At 39.3% G+C, this 18,993-nt stretch overlaps 2 protein-coding genes and 2 long non-coding RNA genes across 4 annotated transcripts in view; all 4 read right to left on the bottom strand.

Annotated features, from left to right (window-relative positions):
* The window catches only part of LOC141281569 (uncharacterized), a 514,674-nt gene that overhangs the window by 185,101 nt on the left and 310,580 nt on the right, over positions 1–18,993 (bottom strand). The window lies entirely within an intron of this gene.
* Positions 6,214–13,383, bottom strand: LOC141279793 (receptor-transporting protein 3-like). The gene is made up of 2 exons (XM_065259439.2): positions 12,865–13,383; positions 6,214–7,029 (listed from the first exon to the last, which is right to left on the bottom strand). The coding sequence occupies exons 1-2, from the start codon at positions 13,005–13,007 to the stop codon at positions 6,684–6,686; spliced, it is 489 nt and encodes a 162-aa protein (XP_065115511.1). The 5' UTR covers positions 13,008–13,383; the 3' UTR covers positions 6,214–6,683.
* Positions 7,667–10,395, bottom strand: LOC135740904 (uncharacterized). Its single transcript, XR_010529300.2, has 3 exons — positions 9,879–10,395; positions 9,605–9,752; positions 7,667–8,872 (listed from the first exon to the last, which is right to left on the bottom strand). It is a non-coding gene; the product is annotated as an uncharacterized lncRNA (long non-coding RNA).
* On the bottom strand, positions 17,352–18,590 carry LOC135740892 (receptor-transporting protein 3-like). The gene is made up of 2 exons (XM_065259451.2): positions 18,379–18,590; positions 17,352–17,988 (listed from the first exon to the last, which is right to left on the bottom strand). Exons 1-2 carry the CDS (start codon positions 18,519–18,521, stop codon positions 17,646–17,648), a joined length of 486 nt encoding a protein of 161 aa, XP_065115523.1. The 5' UTR covers positions 18,522–18,590; the 3' UTR covers positions 17,352–17,645.

The following is an 18,993-nucleotide window of genomic DNA, read 5'->3' as shown; positions in this document are numbered from 1 at the left end:
TTTTCAGAGTTTTGATAGTGTTTTGACCGTGTACATTACTTTATTCTGGCGGCAGGTGCTGCAGTCGGCGCAGCCGCAGACGTCATCGTCTGCGCGCGCTCACGAGCTTAGCTGTTGCTGCTGGCTGCATTTGGCTATCTTAGGAATTAAAACGTGTAAGGCATGCTCACAACATTTCCAAATCCCCAGTACGGTAATGTAGTTAACCTCCTCTGTGTAGAAATTGTATGGTTTAAAATGTGACCGTCTTGACCTTATATTAGTACAGTAGCAGGGGCGGCGTTTGCATATGGCAGGGTATGGCAGTTGCCATACCCTAGCATTCAGACAAAACACCAGAAATCAACAGGCTATAATGATGCTCATTAAAGATCATTTAAAATATTTTCAGTAGAACATATCTAAACATTGGTACATCACTAATAAGGATCATTTACACGTGTGTTTGACTTCATGCTATAACACTGGAACCGACAAGCGGATGACATCAACGTGCCGCGAAAGCGGTTTGAAATCAAACTCTTCCGATGATTCCTCGACTCACCCTCGCGGTACTTTGACGTCATCAGCCTGTCGTTCTTGCAGCACAGCTTGAAGTAGAACACAATCTATAGTGGGTTTCGCGCTGCAGGAGGTCTCATGATGACCGCTGCTTTTATAATCTTTATTTTCGCAGGTAAAATCCTTTTTTTAAACAAACTCATGGTTCTCCCCCACACTCGCGCTTTGCATATTGCATATTCCAGAAGTAATATGATTTGCTCTGTGGATAAATGTTCTCTTCCACTGGGAATTGTTGCGCGCATTTTTTAATATGTCCACTTGTGGAATAAAACTGCACGATGACAAAAGGTAAGACTTGTTTTTGCATTTAGCTCTGTTATACTAAGAGTTTTATTTAGTGTTTTAGTTGGATATGTGTGCTCTATCACATCATTTAAAAGTCTTTATTGTGTGTTTAGTGGTTTTGGCGTGTCGTGACAAGATTTGTGAAGGGATGTCATAGTATGTTTTGTTTTGATATTATCTTGTTTTAGTTTATGTGTTGCTGGAGTTGTAATTAGTTAAGAATTATTTGAAAAGCATTTTAAATAACCATGATTTCTATTGTTCTATTGTTGTTGTTTTTCATTTGCATTGCTTCCATTGTTGTCAGTAAGTGTACATCCGTGCAATCGAAGTATGATTTTGTACAGGTTGGTGGAGTATGTACACATATGTGGTTATAGATTCGTTATTTGAGAATGGCCTTCTTGTACGAAGAATTTTTGCCAGTTGTTGTGCAAAATGCATTAATGACAGAATTAAACAAGACACAAAACTTAAATAGAACACATGCCGTTATTCAGATGTAAATATGATGCCAATATGTCCTTAATCCGATTGAATAGTATTTGATATGAAAGTTAGTCAACACTTTTATTTTGGAGGTTTTTGCACTATGGTTTTGCAGGGGTGTTTAGAATGTTAGAAATGTTATGCTGCGTTCCAGGCAGGTTTTTAAACCCCTGAGTTACGACTTCAAAACCACGACTTACGACCTTATGCGTTCCAGGCAGCCTGTAACTCGTGTTTTTACATCCTTCTACCGGTGAAAGTGCACTGGAACGGCAGTCAAACCCGTGACTTCCCACCCGTGAACTCGTACTAGATCGATGTACTCCCATGCTGCGTTCCAGGCAACCTGTAACTCGTAACTCACGACTTCAAAACCACGACTCACGACTCTGAACTGGGAGTACATCGATCTAGTACGAGTTCACGGGTGGGAAGTCACGGGTTTGACTGCCGTTCCAGTGGCAAGGAACTTAAAATAACGGCCACTCTAGGCTCTCCTCCTTCACCACCAACTGGATCTTCACACAGTCCATTCTCTTAGCGTTCATTACTGCTCTCCTTTTCTCCACAGGCAGCCGCTGGACACAAAGACACTGTTAGTTCGGACTTCGAATACTTCTCACCGGTTCTGCTGTTTACAGCTCTTGGTAGGTATAGCTTTCCACAGTCTGTTCTCCTAATGTTCGCTCTCGTTCTCCTTTTTCTCCACAGGTGGCCGCTGGGACACCAAAGCACTGTTAACTTGGACTTCAAATACCTCTCACCGGCTCTGCTGTTTACAGCTCTTGGTAAGTATAGCTCTCCACAGTCTGTTCTCCTAATGTTCACTCTCGTTCTCCTTTTTCTCCACAGGTGGCCGTTGTGACACAAAAGCACTGTTAACTTGGACTTCGAACCTTCTCACCGGTTCTGCTGTTTACAGCTCTTGGTAGGTATAGCTTTCCACAGTCTGTTCTCCTAATGTTCACTCTCGTTCTCCTTCTGCTCCACAGGTGACCGCTGGGACACAAAGCACTGTTACTTGGATTTTGGATGCTTCTCACCTGGTCTGCTGTTTACAGCTCTTGGTAGGTATAGCTTTCTCCACAGGTCAAGCAGAGGGGCGAAGATGACACACCGCCTCACCGGGTCGAGCGCTGCCCTATCCTCACTACCCGTAGGGCGATCGAATCCTGGACAGGGGCGCCCCTTTGTAGAGACCACTGGGCGGCGGAACTCTTTCGCCTCCGACTCTGCGACAGGGGCAGATACAGGTAAGTTTCCAATACAAATAATCCAATGTTGTACTCACACTCGCTGACAGCTCTTAATCTGCGTCACTTCACACTCCAAACAGCACACTGCGTATAGTAGCTGGTAATTCCTGAGGTCGTTAGCCTCTCCGTCCTTTGCTCAGTGAAAAATGGATGAAGCGGGGTTTCGTCTGACAAGACACACAGCAACCCACAGCAAATACACAGCACCACTTCAACGTGAAAAGTTTACTAATTTCAAAGACTCACTCACCACACTATCAGTGTACACAACAAAGGACGCCCTGCGTCCTCCACTTCGCTTGGGCTGGATAAGGGCGATGGAAATACGACCTGAATGGTAGTTCGTTGCTGTGGCTGCTTGGATGGACGCTTCTGCAGCTCACCCACCACGCTGTTTCAGGGGTAGGGCCGCCCTCCTTCTCCTGGAGGTATCCAACAATTGCACAGGTTAGTTTTTACAAGTTGCTCAACACCAGAGTTGATACTCACAGCGGTTTGCCTTTGTTTACGTTGCAAGACAAGGTCGGTTTCCTTCCCGCTTTACTCCTTTAAAGGTGCTACTTAGACCAATGTTTCTTCTACCCGTAGGATTTTCCTTTAACTCCAGCGTGTCCACCGCAGACTACAACGAGAGAGAGAGAGAGAGAAATGTAGACAGCCACCAATGTCTATCAACAAGCACAGCTCCGTTCCTCAGCACACACTAAACTTGACAACACACTGCTCTCTTCGGGGTGCTCCTATACTCCATCCACGTATCGCCTTTCTTTCGCCCCAGGCAGCTCCTGTCTTCTCTCCGCGCGCTCCAAGCGCAGCCCGGATCAACAGAGCCTGCGGGCTCTTCAAAAGGTGCGTATCTACTTTTCTGCCCTAGGCAGAGGAGCTTTCCCCGCGTCGATCCCCTCTCGTGCCCGAACTCCCCTCTTTGTGTTTCAGCAGAGCTATTTATTTCATACGGCCTCCAATCACACTTCACTGACTTAATTCCTCTCACCTGCGGTTCGTCAAGCCCTGATTCCGTTGTCCTGGAAACCAGGAAGTGAGAAGGTCCGTCCTCGTATGTGGCCCGGTGGGGAAATCTTCCGGGCGGAACCAAAACTTCCCTAACTTTGGTTCCGCCCTTAAAAAGATTGTCACCTTGTGACATCTGTGTATGCAAAAATTTCTGTGAGCTTTGCACACTGTGCCACCTTAAAAAAAATTGGTGCATGACGCCCCTGGTAAGCACACAGTTGACAGTACCCATTGACTTCCATAGCATTTGTTTTTTCTACTATGGCAGACCTATATAGAATACTAATGAAGATATATTTTTAAAACATGATGGTATGAAGATGTAGCTAATGACTTCCATAGTATTTGTTTTTCCTATATATAATACTGTATATATATATAATAAAGAAACTTTTTATTTAAAAAAATAATATGAAAAAGTTCTGTAGTATACCTTAGCAGTTGCTATATGAAACAGTGGTGAGCTTCCTAATATAGTGGTTATAAACATACCATAGTAAATATTAAAGTATTCAACAGTACTAAAATTAGTAAACCACTACATTATATTTATTTATCTAGTGCTTTTATTAGGGTTGTCAAAAGATTAATCACGATAAAAGTTTGTTTTGGCATAGTATGTGTGTCCATTTTGTGTAATTATTTTGTATATACACTAACCTAAAGGATTATTAGGAACACCATACTAATACTTTTTTGGACCCCCTTTTGCCTTCAGAACTGGCTTAATACTACGTAGCATTGATTCAACAAGGTGCTAAAAGCATTCTTTAGAAATGTTGGCCCATATTGATAGGATAGCATCTTGCAGTCGATGGAGATTTGTAGGATGCACATCCAGGGCACGAAGCTCCTGTTCCACCACATCCCAAAGATTCTCTATTGGGTTGAGATCTTGTGACTTTAGGGACCATTTTAGTACAGTGAACTCATTGTCATGTTCAAGAAACCAATTTGAAATTATTTGAGTTTTGTGACATGGTGCATTATCCTGCTGGAAGTAGCCATCAGAGGATGAGTACATGGTGGTCATAAAGGGATGGACATGGTCAGAAACAATGCTCAGGTAGGCTGTGGCATTTAAACGATACCCAATTGGCATTAAGGGGCCTTAAGTGTGCCAAGAAAACATCCCCCACACCAGGGGCGGACTGGCCATCTGGCACACCGGGCAGTTTCCCAGTGGGCCGACGTATTTTTGGGGCCGATACATCCCATACTATCTTTTTTTCTGAGCAGCCCAGTTAGCGTCTTTTTTTTCTAGACCGACCAGCCCACTGACATTTAAGCAGCAGCCCATTTTTTTTTTTTTTTTTTTAATGACATTAAGCTGGCCCAATCACCGCTTTGGTCTCTGTGCAAGCGAGAGTGCATCGTCGGTCAGTTCATATGTCAAAATAGAGAGAGAGAGAGAGAGAGAGAGAGAGAGAGAGAGAGAGAGAGAGAGAGAGAGAGAGAAAATAACAAGGGAGGCGCAGAAAAACTTTGCTTCAAAAAGAAACAGACTCTTCAGGCAGACGCTGCAAAATGTGTTAAAAAACACAAATGTGTTTTGCAGGACCTTCAACTGATATACGTATCTGATTCGTAGATTTTTCGTTGATTGTCTGTTTCAAAACGTAGACTCATCAGACCAAGCAACATTATTCCAGTCTTCAACTGTCCATTTTGGTGAGCTTGTGCAAATTGTAGCCTCTTTTTCTTATTTGTAGTGGAGATGATTGGTACCCGGTGGGGTCTTCTGCTGTTGTAGCCTATCTGCCTCAAGGTTGTGCGAATTGTGGCTTCATAAATGCTTTGCTGCATACCTCGCTTGTAACGAGTGGTTATTTCAGTCAAAGTTGCTCTTCTATCAGCTTGAATCAGTCGGCCCATTCTCCTCTGACCTATAGCATCAACAAGGCATTTTCGCCCACAGGACTGCCGCATACTGGATGTTTTTCCCTTTTCACACCATTCTTTGAAAACCCTAGAAATTGTTGTGCGTGAAAATCCCAGTAACTGAGCAGATTATGAAATACTCAGACCGGCCCGCTTGAAACCAACAACCATGCCATGCTCAAAATTTCTTAAATCACCTTTCTTTCCCATTCTGACATTCAGTTTGGAGTTCAGGAGATTGTCTTGACCAGGACCACACCCCTAAATGCATTGAAGCAACTGCCATGTGATTGGTTGATTAGATAATTGCATTAATGAGAAATTGAACAGGTGTTCGTAATAATCCTTTAGGTGATTGTATATATTGCATGTATGCATATAAGAAACATTTACATGTAAATAATTCTTATTCTGATATATTTTCTATTATATATATAAATAAATAAATAAATTATATAATGTATGTGTGTATTTATATATACATAATTACACACAATACACACACAAATATATTATGCAAACACAAACTTTTATTTTGTATCCGATTAATCGTGGTTAATCTTTTCACAACCCTAGCTTTTATATAGTATACAATGTTATACAATGTTTCAAAGCAGCATAAAGATAGCAAAACACACACACACACGCGCACGCACGCACGCACGCACGCACGCACGCACGCACGCACGCACACACACACACACACACACACACACACAAAACGAAAATTATATCATAACATAATCTACTCTCAAGCAAATCAGGGTCATACCAATCATATCAAACATCCATCGGAAAACAATTTATGTCTAATAAATATAGAAAGTTTAGTTTTAAACAAATTACATTTTACATTTGCATTTAGCAGACAGTTTTATCCAAAGCGACTTACAAAGATTAGGAAACAATAAAGCAACTGGTCAAAGGGAGGCAATAATAAACCAAGTGTGTATATACAAAGTTACAAGTTTTTACTATTTTGAAACAGTACAGTACCTGTTAAGAGAGAGAATTTGTATTTTTTTATTAATGAATTACATCTATACATATCTAGCAACTTTATCAGGGCTGCTACAGTATATCAGAAAAGCAGCCCTCCAGATTTTTTATGCATTGCTAGCCTTTGCTAAAAAGGTTGGAGACCCCTGTTCTATTGAGCTGCAGGTATGTCTCTAGGAAAACCAAATTAAATCACTATGAAGTGGCCTGACTGCAGACTCCTTGCTGACAAGCTTCACAGTGAGAACTCTCATGAGGCCCATTCATTCTGCCGTCGAATATCGAAGACCTGTTCATTTCAGCAAGGTCTTCTCTGTAGCATCTCATGCGAATCTTCTTGACCAGTCTCTCCACCAGCACATCAATGTTGTCCTCTGAGAAGAATGGATCCTCCATCTGAGCATCGGTGCAATTTTTGCATTTCTGTTTGAAGCGTCGCACCTTAATGGTTCCTTGACCACTTGATGAGTTTAGGTGAAAAAGGAAAACCACCTGTGCTCTTGCAGACCCCCAGGATCTTCTACAAAGTGAACATGTGAACCTACAATTAAAAAAGTATAAAGGAACATATATTCAGTTTTGCTCACCGTGCCCTGAACAGCTCAAGGTATCTCATAACATTAAACATTTATATTTATGCATTTAGCTAAAGAAACACTGTATCAATGCACATTTTATGGGCCCTATCTTGCACCCAGCGCAATTGACTTAGTCAGTGACGCATGAATCATTCGTACACTGAAAAAAATCCTTTCAATTTACGTAATTTTAATGTGTACATCGGTCCCACATAATCCGATTGTGTTAAACCAACATAATTTTCCTCATTTAATTTTTATGTGTCAGACCAAAACATTTTAATTGTTTCAAGTAGTCTAATATAAATATGTTGACTCAAAGTGCTATTTCTCTTTACTATAACACATTTATTTTGTAATGTTTAAGTAATTTTATTATGTAAGGGGACTAGATTTTCATCTGTAATTCCAACATGCTTTTTTAATGCTTATATTATGGGATTATGTAACTTTAAAGCAATTTCATTATGTTTCTGGCACCAGAATAATCATCCATAATTATCCAAATGTTATTTATTTATTTTTTAAATACAAAATACATTTGCATTGGCATAAAAAGCAAAGAGTTTTAAACAAAAGTTTAGTGATATTGAGGCAAACCACTGCTGTCAGATCATCAATTCACTTAAATCACTACACATTAATTCAATAACAGTCAATAACTATTACAACAATCAGCACATGCAGTACATACAAAGGGGCAATTTCCCAAACAGGTTGTAGATTAATCCATGACTAGGCCCTAGTTATATTAGGATATTTTTTACAAAAAAAGTTTACAAACAAACCTACCTTACAAAAACAACACTGGAGTACATCTTGAGACAAAACAATGGCACTGATATATGTCAGTGCAATATGTTTTCAAATTAAGGCATTGCAAAAGTCTGGGACTAGAAAAAGCCCCATCTGTAAAACTGACCCAAATGTTTAAAATAGTTACTATCACAGTAGATTTAGAAGTGCTAAAGCACAAACACTGCATTCCAAAGAGACATGCAAAACAGTAAGTACTATTATTTTTTAAATGGATTTACAAACTGGAAAATATCAATCCTTCAGAAAGTCAGAGCTACAGCATTTGTATAAACTAGGGATGCACCGATAGGATTATTTTGGGCCGATACCGATTTAAAAAGACAACTTCTGGCCGATACCGATAATAAACACTTGTATACCATACTGTACAGCTGGTCTATAAGCTAGTTTATTTCGGCATCAAATTATTTTTACTGAACATGGATTGGATCTAATTAACATTTAACTGACCAACATAATAAGAGAGGCACAAATTAAGCTAAAACAAATATAATAAGACAGCTTGACAACCTTCTTTATGCAGTTAATTAATAAACTATCGGTATCGGCCTTTCTCATGCTATAGCCGATATGCCGATGGTTTCAAATTCATAAAAAATCGGCCGATAAATATCGGCGGCCGATACATCGGTGCATCACTAGTATAAACTAAGAAAAAACACTTAAAACAGATAAATAAAAAGAACATAAATGAGCAGCACAGTCTTTCTGATCCTTTCACTGAAAGAAACTGTTCGTTAAAGTTACGCTCAATGCAGTTCCATTAAAATCTTTTGGATTTCTTCAAAAATAAAGCAGAGATCAGGATAGCTCAGGTTTAAGGCATACATCAGCTCAAACAACATGGCACGATGTTGCAACACCTTCATGCCTTCCAGGACTATACAAAGATCCTCTTCTTCATCACAAGAAGCATGTTGTTTGAGAGCACAAATCCCAACAGTGGTGTCTTCAAATGACCACACTGATGCTGACTTCATCCATGCCCTGTACAAAACAGACAAATGTAGTTAAAGAAACAGAAAAAAAGTTACTGTTACAATAAAAGTGTCATTGGAAATTAGTACAATGCAAACAAATATAAATGTAAGTATACAGACCCATGTGCATTGCCACAGCATATTACAATTGGTTACAAATATATGGGTTACAAAGCAAGGCAGCTGCACTGTCCACTGCTCCAGGTGTGTGTGTGTGTGTGTGTGTGTTCACTACACTGAGATGAGTTAAATAAAGAGGCCACATTTCGAGTGTGTGCTACCATACCTGACAATCACAGCAAAAGTGAATTATCTCATTTTCTCACTGTCATGTTGTTATAAACCTGTATAAATGTCTTTGTTCTGATGAACACGAAGGAAGACATTTATTTTGAGGAATGTTTGCAACCAAACTGTTCATGAGCCCCATTCACTTCCATAGTATTATATTTCCCCACTATGGAAGTGAATGGGGCTTATGATTGGTTTGGGAACAAACATTCCTCAAAATATCTTCCTTAGTGTTCAACAGAACAAAGACATTTATAAAGGTTTGTAACAACATGATAGGGAGTAAGTGATGAGAATTTTTATTTTTGGGTGAACTACCCCTTTAAATCTTCCCAGGTGTTTTAATGACCCGTGTGCCAAAAGATGTAAATAAAACATACTACATTTTCTGTACTTCCAACAATGTTTACACATTTTTATGTCTATGAATCTATAGCCTATTACTTACTTCTGTCATTTGATCATTGATTGTTCTAAGTCTTTTTGCTAGCTGTCCTCCTTTCTGATAGAAGAGTTTCGTCAGGTTTTTGGATTGGAGGTCCAGGTGACACGCAGGAACATAAGACAGTAGTGATTCTTTTAAATTCAGCATTTATCTGAAAACAAATTAACCAACCATTGTATATTTGAGTACTGCGAGTCAAAGAATAATACATGTATATTAGTTACAAAAATAAGATTTAGCTCCTAACAGCAGTAAAACAGTGATAGGAATTACTTACCAATGCTTTTGAGTGTGTAGCGCATGCAAGGATGATGGACCTATAAGAGGAAATATTCAGAGGTGAAATCAACACACAACCTCAAATGATTAAGGTCACACATACACAGAGCAATAATGAAATAAGTATTATATCTGTCATAGGACGCAATTTTGGACAAAATGAGATCTTAAAACAAGGTCCTCTTCTGAAAACGTCAGCTTTAAGGTGTGGCACTTCAAAGCAATTTTTTCAGTTAATATACCAGACGTCACGCGAGGCATTTAAAAAAAGCTTTTTCTAATTGAATCAAGTGTTGCTCGTGGCGTAGTGAAGTCACGAATAACTGACGCGGGTCTGTTCATCTGATTAAGCAGACAGTTTGTTTCATACAATGTCATTATTAATGTAGTCAATTGATATCATCTGGTAAATTACTTACATGGATAACGTTACTCTGGACAGAATAACGTTTGGTTAGCGTTTTATTTGTCCTGAACCGTTTCCATAGAACAACTGAGTAAAAAGTGCCTCAAAAGTCAACTCAAATCTGACAGTTTTTAACTCGGATAAAACTACCAAACGTGAAATAACGTTATACAGCTGACATTTTTAAAACGCTGTTTTTCTTTATGAGCCTTACACTTACTGACTGACTGACATTAACGTTAACTTATGCTGCCTTCACGTGCTATCGTAATTATGGTAAATACCAAAATCCCACTTGGAAAATGCACATGAACACCCCTCATGTGGTATTTTCCACTGGGCAACTCGTAAAATATTTTGATGCCCGAGTTGCCGAGATGAGATTACCTTTGACCTTTTCAAAATGGCGGACAGCAGCAGCAATGTTGTGAATGGTTGAATGACAACAAAAGCAATGGTAAATACCAGTTCACAAATGGAAAATGCACTTGAACGCAGCAAACTGGTACATACCAGTTCACAAATGGAAAATATCATCTTTCCCATAGCATGTGAAGGCAGCATTACTCCACCAACATCCTCCAAACTCATTTTTACTACAAGTCATTGCAATGGCTACATATTGTAAAAAAACTGTCTATCTAGCGAAGATGTATCACGTATAAAGTGAACATAAATAAATAATAGAACTTACTTTAATAATGTGGTGTCCGTCTGAGAGAGTTCTTCTGACTGACTGCTGCTGAGTCTTCATTTTGGCGCCCAAAACAAACGATGTTTATTCTTCTTTTATGGCGATTGACGTCCTTTTTATTGAGCGTTACTGCCACCTTCTGCTCAGGAGGTGCCATTTTGTGTGCAAACTCAATTTTATTGCTTTAAGTATTCAATTCAATCAATTTTAATCAATGTGAGAATAATGTGTTCATTTTACATTCAAACAAAACATTTTCATCCTAATCAATTAAATTATGTTTAAACAAGGAATATAAATATTTTGTGTTGCATATACATGTTTATTTTATTTAAATTCAAAGACCCACCAAGTCCATTTTTTTCAGTGTATTTTGCACCGGCGCACAGCGGTTTTTCCCTCCACAGACGCACGTCGGCAAACTAGGGAATGAACTTGCGCTCCCTGGGCGGTTCAGCGCAAAAAAGGAGGCGTGTTCCAGCGCAAACCATCCCTGATGCTATTTTGCAGTTTCAAAAAACAATTGCGCCACTGACCAAAAAAAAGTAGTCTAAAGTCAGTGGCGCGTTGCGCGTGGTTCATTATGCTATTTTAAGGGCGCATGCTTGACCATAATGTATAGCGTGCACAACGCGCACACACTTTGCTTATCTAATCTACACAGATGCAACAGTTATTTTTGCAAATCATAAATTGTTACAATAAAAAATATTAACACATGAGATAAGGGGAATCATAGTGGTGAGCATTGTGGTGATAGTTTTTATTTATTGTGTGACTGCGTTAAAAAATTCTCATGCAAATAACGAATAAAATGTTTTCATAAGAAACCTTAATGTATATGAACTTGATTTGTAAGAGTACTTTGGGGTTGGACCTTGCTTGCGTTTCTTGGGTCCGATTTCAAAGCCCCTAAACCCTTTCAGCGGTGAGGGTGGACGCAGCGATGTCCTCTGCTGGCGTCAGGTCCTGTGTAGAGGCAGATCCACCTCCCGTTACACGGCGTGCCCGATTTATGCTGGCAAGCTTGGGATTCCCCCATCTCCTGACAACATTGTAGCGCTTGGCGCAACGATGGGGATGCCAGCTGATGAGACAATTGTGGCTATTTCCTCCCACGCCTGTTTAACCGACGCTGATTTGGGCGGGTTTCTCCTATCCCCATACAAAACAACTTCTTTGTCTTTGACTGCTCTTACAAGAACGTCGGTCCCTCGGCTGTGAACCGCTCCTGGCGTGCGCCTGGTAAATCCGTCATAATAATAGCAACCCGCCATGGAACTTGCGCCCTTGGGTTTAAAGGGAATGTTGGATAGCGTTCTGATTGGTTTATTTGACGTTACGCCCAAACCACAACTATGAATAATGAACCTACTTCAGACCAACCCCTTATTGATTTGCGCCTGGCGCAAGAGTTATTTCTCCCGCCGGGAAAATAGCAACAGCGCCCAAGATCCGCCCACAAAGTCACTTGCGCATTGCGCTTCGCACTTGCGTTTCAGATCGTTAAAATAGGGCCAAAAATGTGTAAAATTACAAATAAATGATTTCACAGTCTGTGTTAGGAAGAGTGACTTCAAATGTTTCCATAAACAATTATGTTGAGAACATTCTAGTCATCATATCAGACTGCCCAATGCCATACTTAAACTGCAGGGAACAACTATGGAACCGGCTTTGTCACATATTTTAAGAATCAGTGATTTGTTTTACATTAATAAAGAAACCATGCTCCTGTAAAGAGTAAAGCTAAACCGAAATTCTAAATAATACTTATAAAAAACATTATTTTGCTATAAAAGTTTTTATATATGTTTTAAAACATTACATTTTATGCAACTACAATGCAACAAGTTGCTTTTGGAAGCAAAGCTACCATCTTACCTTGCAAAAGATCCAGAAATATACTGGAACCACCCAGGAGCTATGCTGTTTATAATAATAGAGTCATCAAATATAACCTGCCAGGTGTCTTGGTGAAGCTCACTAGACCTCTTCTGTACTGCACTGTCCCACATTGATGCCATGGCCTTAACCTCCTGCTCTTGTAATGGTGGAGTGCTTGCAGACTGTAATATATTTACTGTAGCTAATCTCTCAATCACAAGTCATAAGACCTAATACTGAAACCTGCATGTCAGCATGCTTTTCATATCAGAGCAGGCCAGCTGACAGTCTTGCCTGGGCCCGGGACAAGATAATCTTGGAGGGCCCCTCGGCCCCCCTACTTTTTACTGGTAACAAGACATTTGGCATTATCAGATTCATGACCCACGAATATTGCATTATTATACATTGTATTCAACATTTATATAGTAAATAAATGTAGTACTGACACTATATACTGACACAAAATAACTATTTATTTATACAACGTCAACCCGCTCTTTTGAAAACCTCTATTTTCTTCTTTTCTTTTCTTTTCTTTTCTTTTCTTTTCTTTTCTTTTCTGAGCACTGGACTTTTTGCTGAGTCTGACCAGATATTTTGAGCGTACTGAACTTCAAATCAAATGACATCCTAAAATTTTGATCAGTGGCCAAACCATTTTCTTGACCACTATTTCAAGTATAGGAAGAAAACAAATAAAACGTTTTTTTTTTTTTATGTATCTCAAATACAGTCACCTCCATAAATATTGGAACAGAAGCACATTTTGTGTTATTTTAGCTGTTTACCAAAATGTATTTCAGTTACAGTCATATTATGAATATTGGCTTACAGTGCACACTCTCAGCTTTATTTTGAGTATTCACATCCATAATGGCTGAAGGATTTAGGAATTACAGCCATTTAATATGTACCTCCCCCTTTTCAAAAGTAATGGTGCAGTTGACTTAAAAACTTTTATGGACAGGTATTGTCTATTTGTTAAATAATTTCCTCATGAATGACAGATGTTAAAGGTCTTAAACCTAACCCTTCTGTTCAGGGACATCTCCATGCAAGTGATACAGACCATTTCAAAAACACAAAAAATCCATCAGAGAGATGGCAGGAACATTAAGAGTGGCCACATCAACAATTTGGCACATCCAGATAAAAAAACAACACAGTGGTGAGCTTAGCAACATTAAAATCCTGTATGTCTAAATGGGATAACAGTGGTGGATGATCGCATTATCCTCTCCATTATAAAGAAAAACCATCATAACTGTAACTGGAATACATTTTGGTAAACAGCTAAAATAACACAAAATGTGCTTCTGTTCCAATATTTATGGAGGTGACTGTATTAGATTTTTTTCCACAAATATGCCTATTTTCTTTATTTTTTAACAATTTCAGTGTTTCCCACAGGATTTTGAGAGACTGTGGCGGCGATGACGTCACACGCCGATTAGCATATATGTGGCGTCATTGCGTCGTGTTTTACTCTTTGATCCGTCACATTATATTGCATTTTAACATAACTGATTTCTATTTTTACATATTATTTGTTCTGTTGTCTATAAAATAGTGACTAAACAGGACCCAGTAACGACCCAGTGACTCATTGTTAATGTATGTTAATGTCAATGTAAATCCAATCAGCTCTTTCTTTAACTGCTGCTAAAAACGCGCCCTCATCTGACAAAATCATCATACATTTCCATTGAGGCTGTACTACTGTTGCTCTTCTCATCAGTGTTGTTGCGTTATGAGCGCTTTTTATTTTAAACACGAGTGGTAGTTTTATTGTATATCAACGCGTATAGCGCAGACAATTTGTTGCAAATTCAGAATACGAGAGAATACACGGTTAGTGTTACTACAGAACACGTGCACGAGCATACCGCATCATAGGTAGGGAGAGAGCTCGGACACAGACTCACACCAGAACGGGTATGTGTGGTAATGCTGACCTTTTGTTAAGTCACTCATGATGAACTCGATCAGCCATCTTCTCTATCAGTGACATCCGTGACTGTTGACGTTTACGCGAAAAAGAAAGTAAAAGGTACGCGGATTTAAAATACTTTTGACTGTAGAGAGAGCCGCGCTGCTTGCAACAGGAGAGAGAGGGGAGGGGCGCGCGCTGTTGAGGCGCTGCATGCAACGAGAGAGGGAGGAGGGAGGCGCGCTGAGCGCTCATTACAATGAATATAGTAAAATTAAAATGTAAATGGTAATCATGAAAAATCTATTTGTGGCGGCCAGTGTTGATTCTATGGCAGATAAATCAATGTATGGAAAACACTGAATTATTCCATAGGTTCCAGTTCTGGGCCCCCCCTCATCCTGGGCCCGGGACAACAGACCCGTTTGTCCCCCCCTGTCAGCGGGCGTGTATCAGAGTAACACTGAAATGCATTCTGTGTCATGACAAAAGTCTTTATGAGTAATGATTATTGATGTATTATTAACAAGTGAAAGGGTACAGCCCCAGTGACAGAAAAGGTCTAGTGTTGTTCCTTTATTTCTAAGAGTGTAGCTAATAATAAGCCAGTTACATGCATTATTATATAAGGGAATTTTACATTGAAATTACATTCATATCAAATCTATTTTCTCTAAAATAATGTATTTAAATAAATATTTGTTGGTAGAATAATCTTAAAGGAGTGGTGACAAAGATACAGTTGAGTGTGTGACAGCTGGGCGGAGATTTGTTGATTCCTTTACTTCTGAATGAGAGTGTGTCTCCCAATTTCTGATTGGTTCATAAACTGTGGAGGCTGCTACCTAATTTGTGCCAACTGTAACCCCACCCCAGGGGCAAATGAAGGCCACAAGCCTTATAGGCCAGAGCAATGGCATCTGTAACCCAAGGGGTTACACCATAGACTGTAAAAAAAGATGGACGACGCGACGTCGCCTCCCTCCATTGTAATGAATTGAAGCCAAAAATGTCCAACCACGGTCGTCGCCATGTTACGTAAAAACGTCAGTTTGGAGCCAAGGCATGCGCAGAAGGAATCGTCCGTGGAGCCAGAGGCGGAGCCGCGGTATCAAACTTCCGCCCAAACGCTCGCTCGACCAATTCAACCACGCCAATCATAACGACACGGCCCGTTTCTATAGCATCAAATTACAAGCTAAAATGAAACTTACCACAATAATGAAACCTTGAACATATATCAGCGGGATGATAACTACTTGAAGGGACCAAAACCATCTTTCGGAAATTTTATTGGAAGTGTAAATAATTTTTTTATTTAGAGCAGAGTCCCATTCGTTTGAATGGAGAGGGCGGGGTTTATGACTTGTACTGCAGCCAGCCACCAGGGGGCGATCAAAGAGCCAGAGGCTTCACTTTTCAAGGCTTATGAGGCACACCCGGGTTACACCCACCAAACCCTCAAAGCGGTAGAGGATGAAAGGCCCTTTATAATTTAAGCAAGTGAGTGAGGGCAAACCAGAGGGGGCAGTGTGTCAACGTGCTTATGCAAAACGCGCTGGTGCGTCACACGGCTGTTGCAAGTCGACAAGTTGTGATTTAATAGTGCATATTTTTTATTTATCGTTTTGCTAGATAAGAAAGCTTTGAAGCTGCACTGAAAGGGCAATTTTAAACTGCATTAAATCTGCAAATAGTTGGGGTCCAATAAAGTCTATTAAATTGAGATATATCCTGGAATGTTTTCCTCAAAAAACTTAATTTCTTCTCGACTGAACAAAGAAAGACATCAACATCTTGGACGACATGGGTGTGAGTAAATTATCAGGATTTTTTTAAGAAAGTGTAGTAATCCTTTAAATCAGGGATGGGCAACTTGGGTCCTGGAGGGCCGGTGTCCTGCAGAGTCTAGCTCCAACTTGCCTCAGCACACCTGCCTAAAAGTTTCTAGTATGCCTAGTAAGACATTAATTGGCTGCTTCAGGTGTGTTATGGTTGGAGCTTAACTCTGCAGGACACCGTCCCTCCAGGACCGAAATTGCCCATCCCTGCTTCATGTCACTGGAAAATAAGTCATCAAGTTTCACAATAGTGGGCCAGGATTCTTAAAAGTTCCCATATGCAGAATACTGATTCATGACCGAGGGAGATAGGGAAACTGATTGAGACACACCCAAATTAGTTAAATCCCTTTCAAATGCTCTTGTGATACTTTGATGTCATTCCTCCTGTTAGTTCTTGCAGCGAGTGCCACATGAAGTCAAACACACCCATTACTCTTGGCTTATACTGTTTGCCATGTTATGATTGATTCTCTGTTATGTTCCCCAGTGCCATTGTCTTTGGTCTAGTTTAAGTGTTGTTTGCCTGTCTCGCAGTTAGTGAGTTTCGTGTTTTCAAGCCATGTCTAAGATGTTTATTAATGTTAATTGTTAGATTGTTAAACTGCACATGGGTTCTACTCAACTTGAATCCACTGGGAGTCACACATTATTGGTTGTTGGTAACATTGTAGGTTTGGTGCCAGGAAATATCAGCCTTACATACTGTGTTCACATTGTGCATTTCAGTTTATTTCATTATTACAAATGGTTTAATAGTATAAAATAAATTATTATATTCATTCCTATCTGACATGTCCATACAGTCCATACATTATCATTTGGTAAACAAGAAATGTCATTTAAATAAGTTTAGTTTATGCATCTGGCAGACAATTTTATCCGAAGCACCTGGCACTGCATTCAAGCTATATTTTATCAGCATGTGTAAAAATCTGTGCGCTAACAAAATGCTCAACCGATCTACAGGAACACCATTACAGAAATAGCAAAATAAATCAAAATCAATTTGCCAGACTACAAAAACCACCCTGACAAGCTTCACAGTGCGACTTTTCATGAGGCCCATTAACTTTGCCCTCGAATTTCGAGGATCTGTTCGTTTCACCAAGGTTTTCTCTGTAGCATCTCATACGAATCTTTCCAACGAGTCTCTCAACCAGCACATCGATGTTTTCCACTGCAAAGTTTGGATCCTCCATCCGAGCTCCGGTACACCTTCTGCATTTCTGTTTGAAGCGTCGCACCTTAATGGTTCCCTCATTACTTCCTGCGTTCAAGTAGAAATGGAAGACCACCTGCACTCTTTTAGACACCCAGGATCTTTTACAAAGTGAACATTTGAAGCTACAAATTAAAGTAGAGATAAAAAAGATGAGTTGTACTGACAAATACAACGAGCATCTTTGTGCATTTTACCTTGAACAGCTGAAAGTATTAATGTACAGAATAGCAAACATTTATGCACTTGCTGATGCTTTCATCCAAAGCAATTTCAGTGCATTATACATTTATGTAGCCTATCTGTGGTCCCTGGAAATTTAACCCATAACTCTTACATTGCAATACAGCTATAGAAACCTTATCTGACAGTAAATATTAAATGTGTTTAGAGAAGGACCTTCAAAATGAAAATTTACTAAATAATGAGAAAATCTTATTTAATGATATAATAAAAAACACATTGTTATTTAAGCAATATGTAATATTGTTTTTGTTGTAAAACTATTGTCTTACCTTGCAAAAGATCCAGATATGTAGTGGTACCACCCATGTGCTGTATTATTTGGAGTTATCGTTTCATCAAAAATAACCTGCCATGTGTCCTCGTGAAGCTCACTAGATTTCTCTTGTACTGCACTGTTCCACAATGATGCCATGGCAAACAGATTTCCCTTACAGTGATCTTCTGTGAATATTGCAATGCTCTTTACCCACCCAATATATATACAGCTAATCTCCCAAGTCATAAGAAACGAAACTGAAACTAACAGGCACGAATGTCAGGATTCTTTAGTAACTGTGAAACCTTTATTGTGCCATGTCAAAGTACTTTTTGAGCAATGTATGTGTTGTATAAATGGTATTGTAATGTTTTAACACTTTACAATAAGATTGTATTTGTTAATATTAATGCATTAGCTAACATGAACTAACAAGCAATACTGTTTTTCTGCATTTTTTAATGTTTGTTAATGCCAATAAAGTTATAATAAATACATATTATAAGAAATATTATAATAAAAACTAATAAATGAGATATGGATACAGTATTGTATGCTTTTATTGTAGGGCATTATGACAAAGCCACTTCAGTATTATACACTGAAGGACATTTGATGATGCAATTTT

Source organism: Paramisgurnus dabryanus, chromosome 24, assembly GCF_030506205.2.
Source record: "Paramisgurnus dabryanus chromosome 24, PD_genome_1.1, whole genome shotgun sequence".
NCBI classification, from domain to species: domain Eukaryota; kingdom Metazoa; phylum Chordata; class Actinopteri; order Cypriniformes; family Cobitidae; genus Paramisgurnus; species Paramisgurnus dabryanus.
This window is presented reverse-complemented; position numbering and strand designations above follow the sequence as displayed.

Excerpts from the sequence above, each read along its gene's own strand:
- LOC141279793 (XM_065259439.2), bottom strand. The coding sequence starts at position 13,007 with ATGGCATCAATGTGGGACAGTGCAGTACAGAAGAGGTCTAGTGAGCTT. Across the intron at positions 7,030-12,864 it reads ATTTCTGGATCTTTTGCAAG|GTTCACATGTTCACTTTGTA; the intron begins GTAAGATGGTAG and ends TTTTAATTGTAG.
- LOC135740892 (XM_065259451.2), bottom strand. The coding sequence starts at position 18,521 with ATGGCATCATTGTGGAACAGTGCAGTACAAGAGAAATCTAGTGAGCTT. Across the intron at positions 17,989-18,378 it reads ATATCTGGATCTTTTGCAAG|CTTCAAATGTTCACTTTGTA; the intron begins GTAAGACAATAG and ends TTTAATTTGTAG.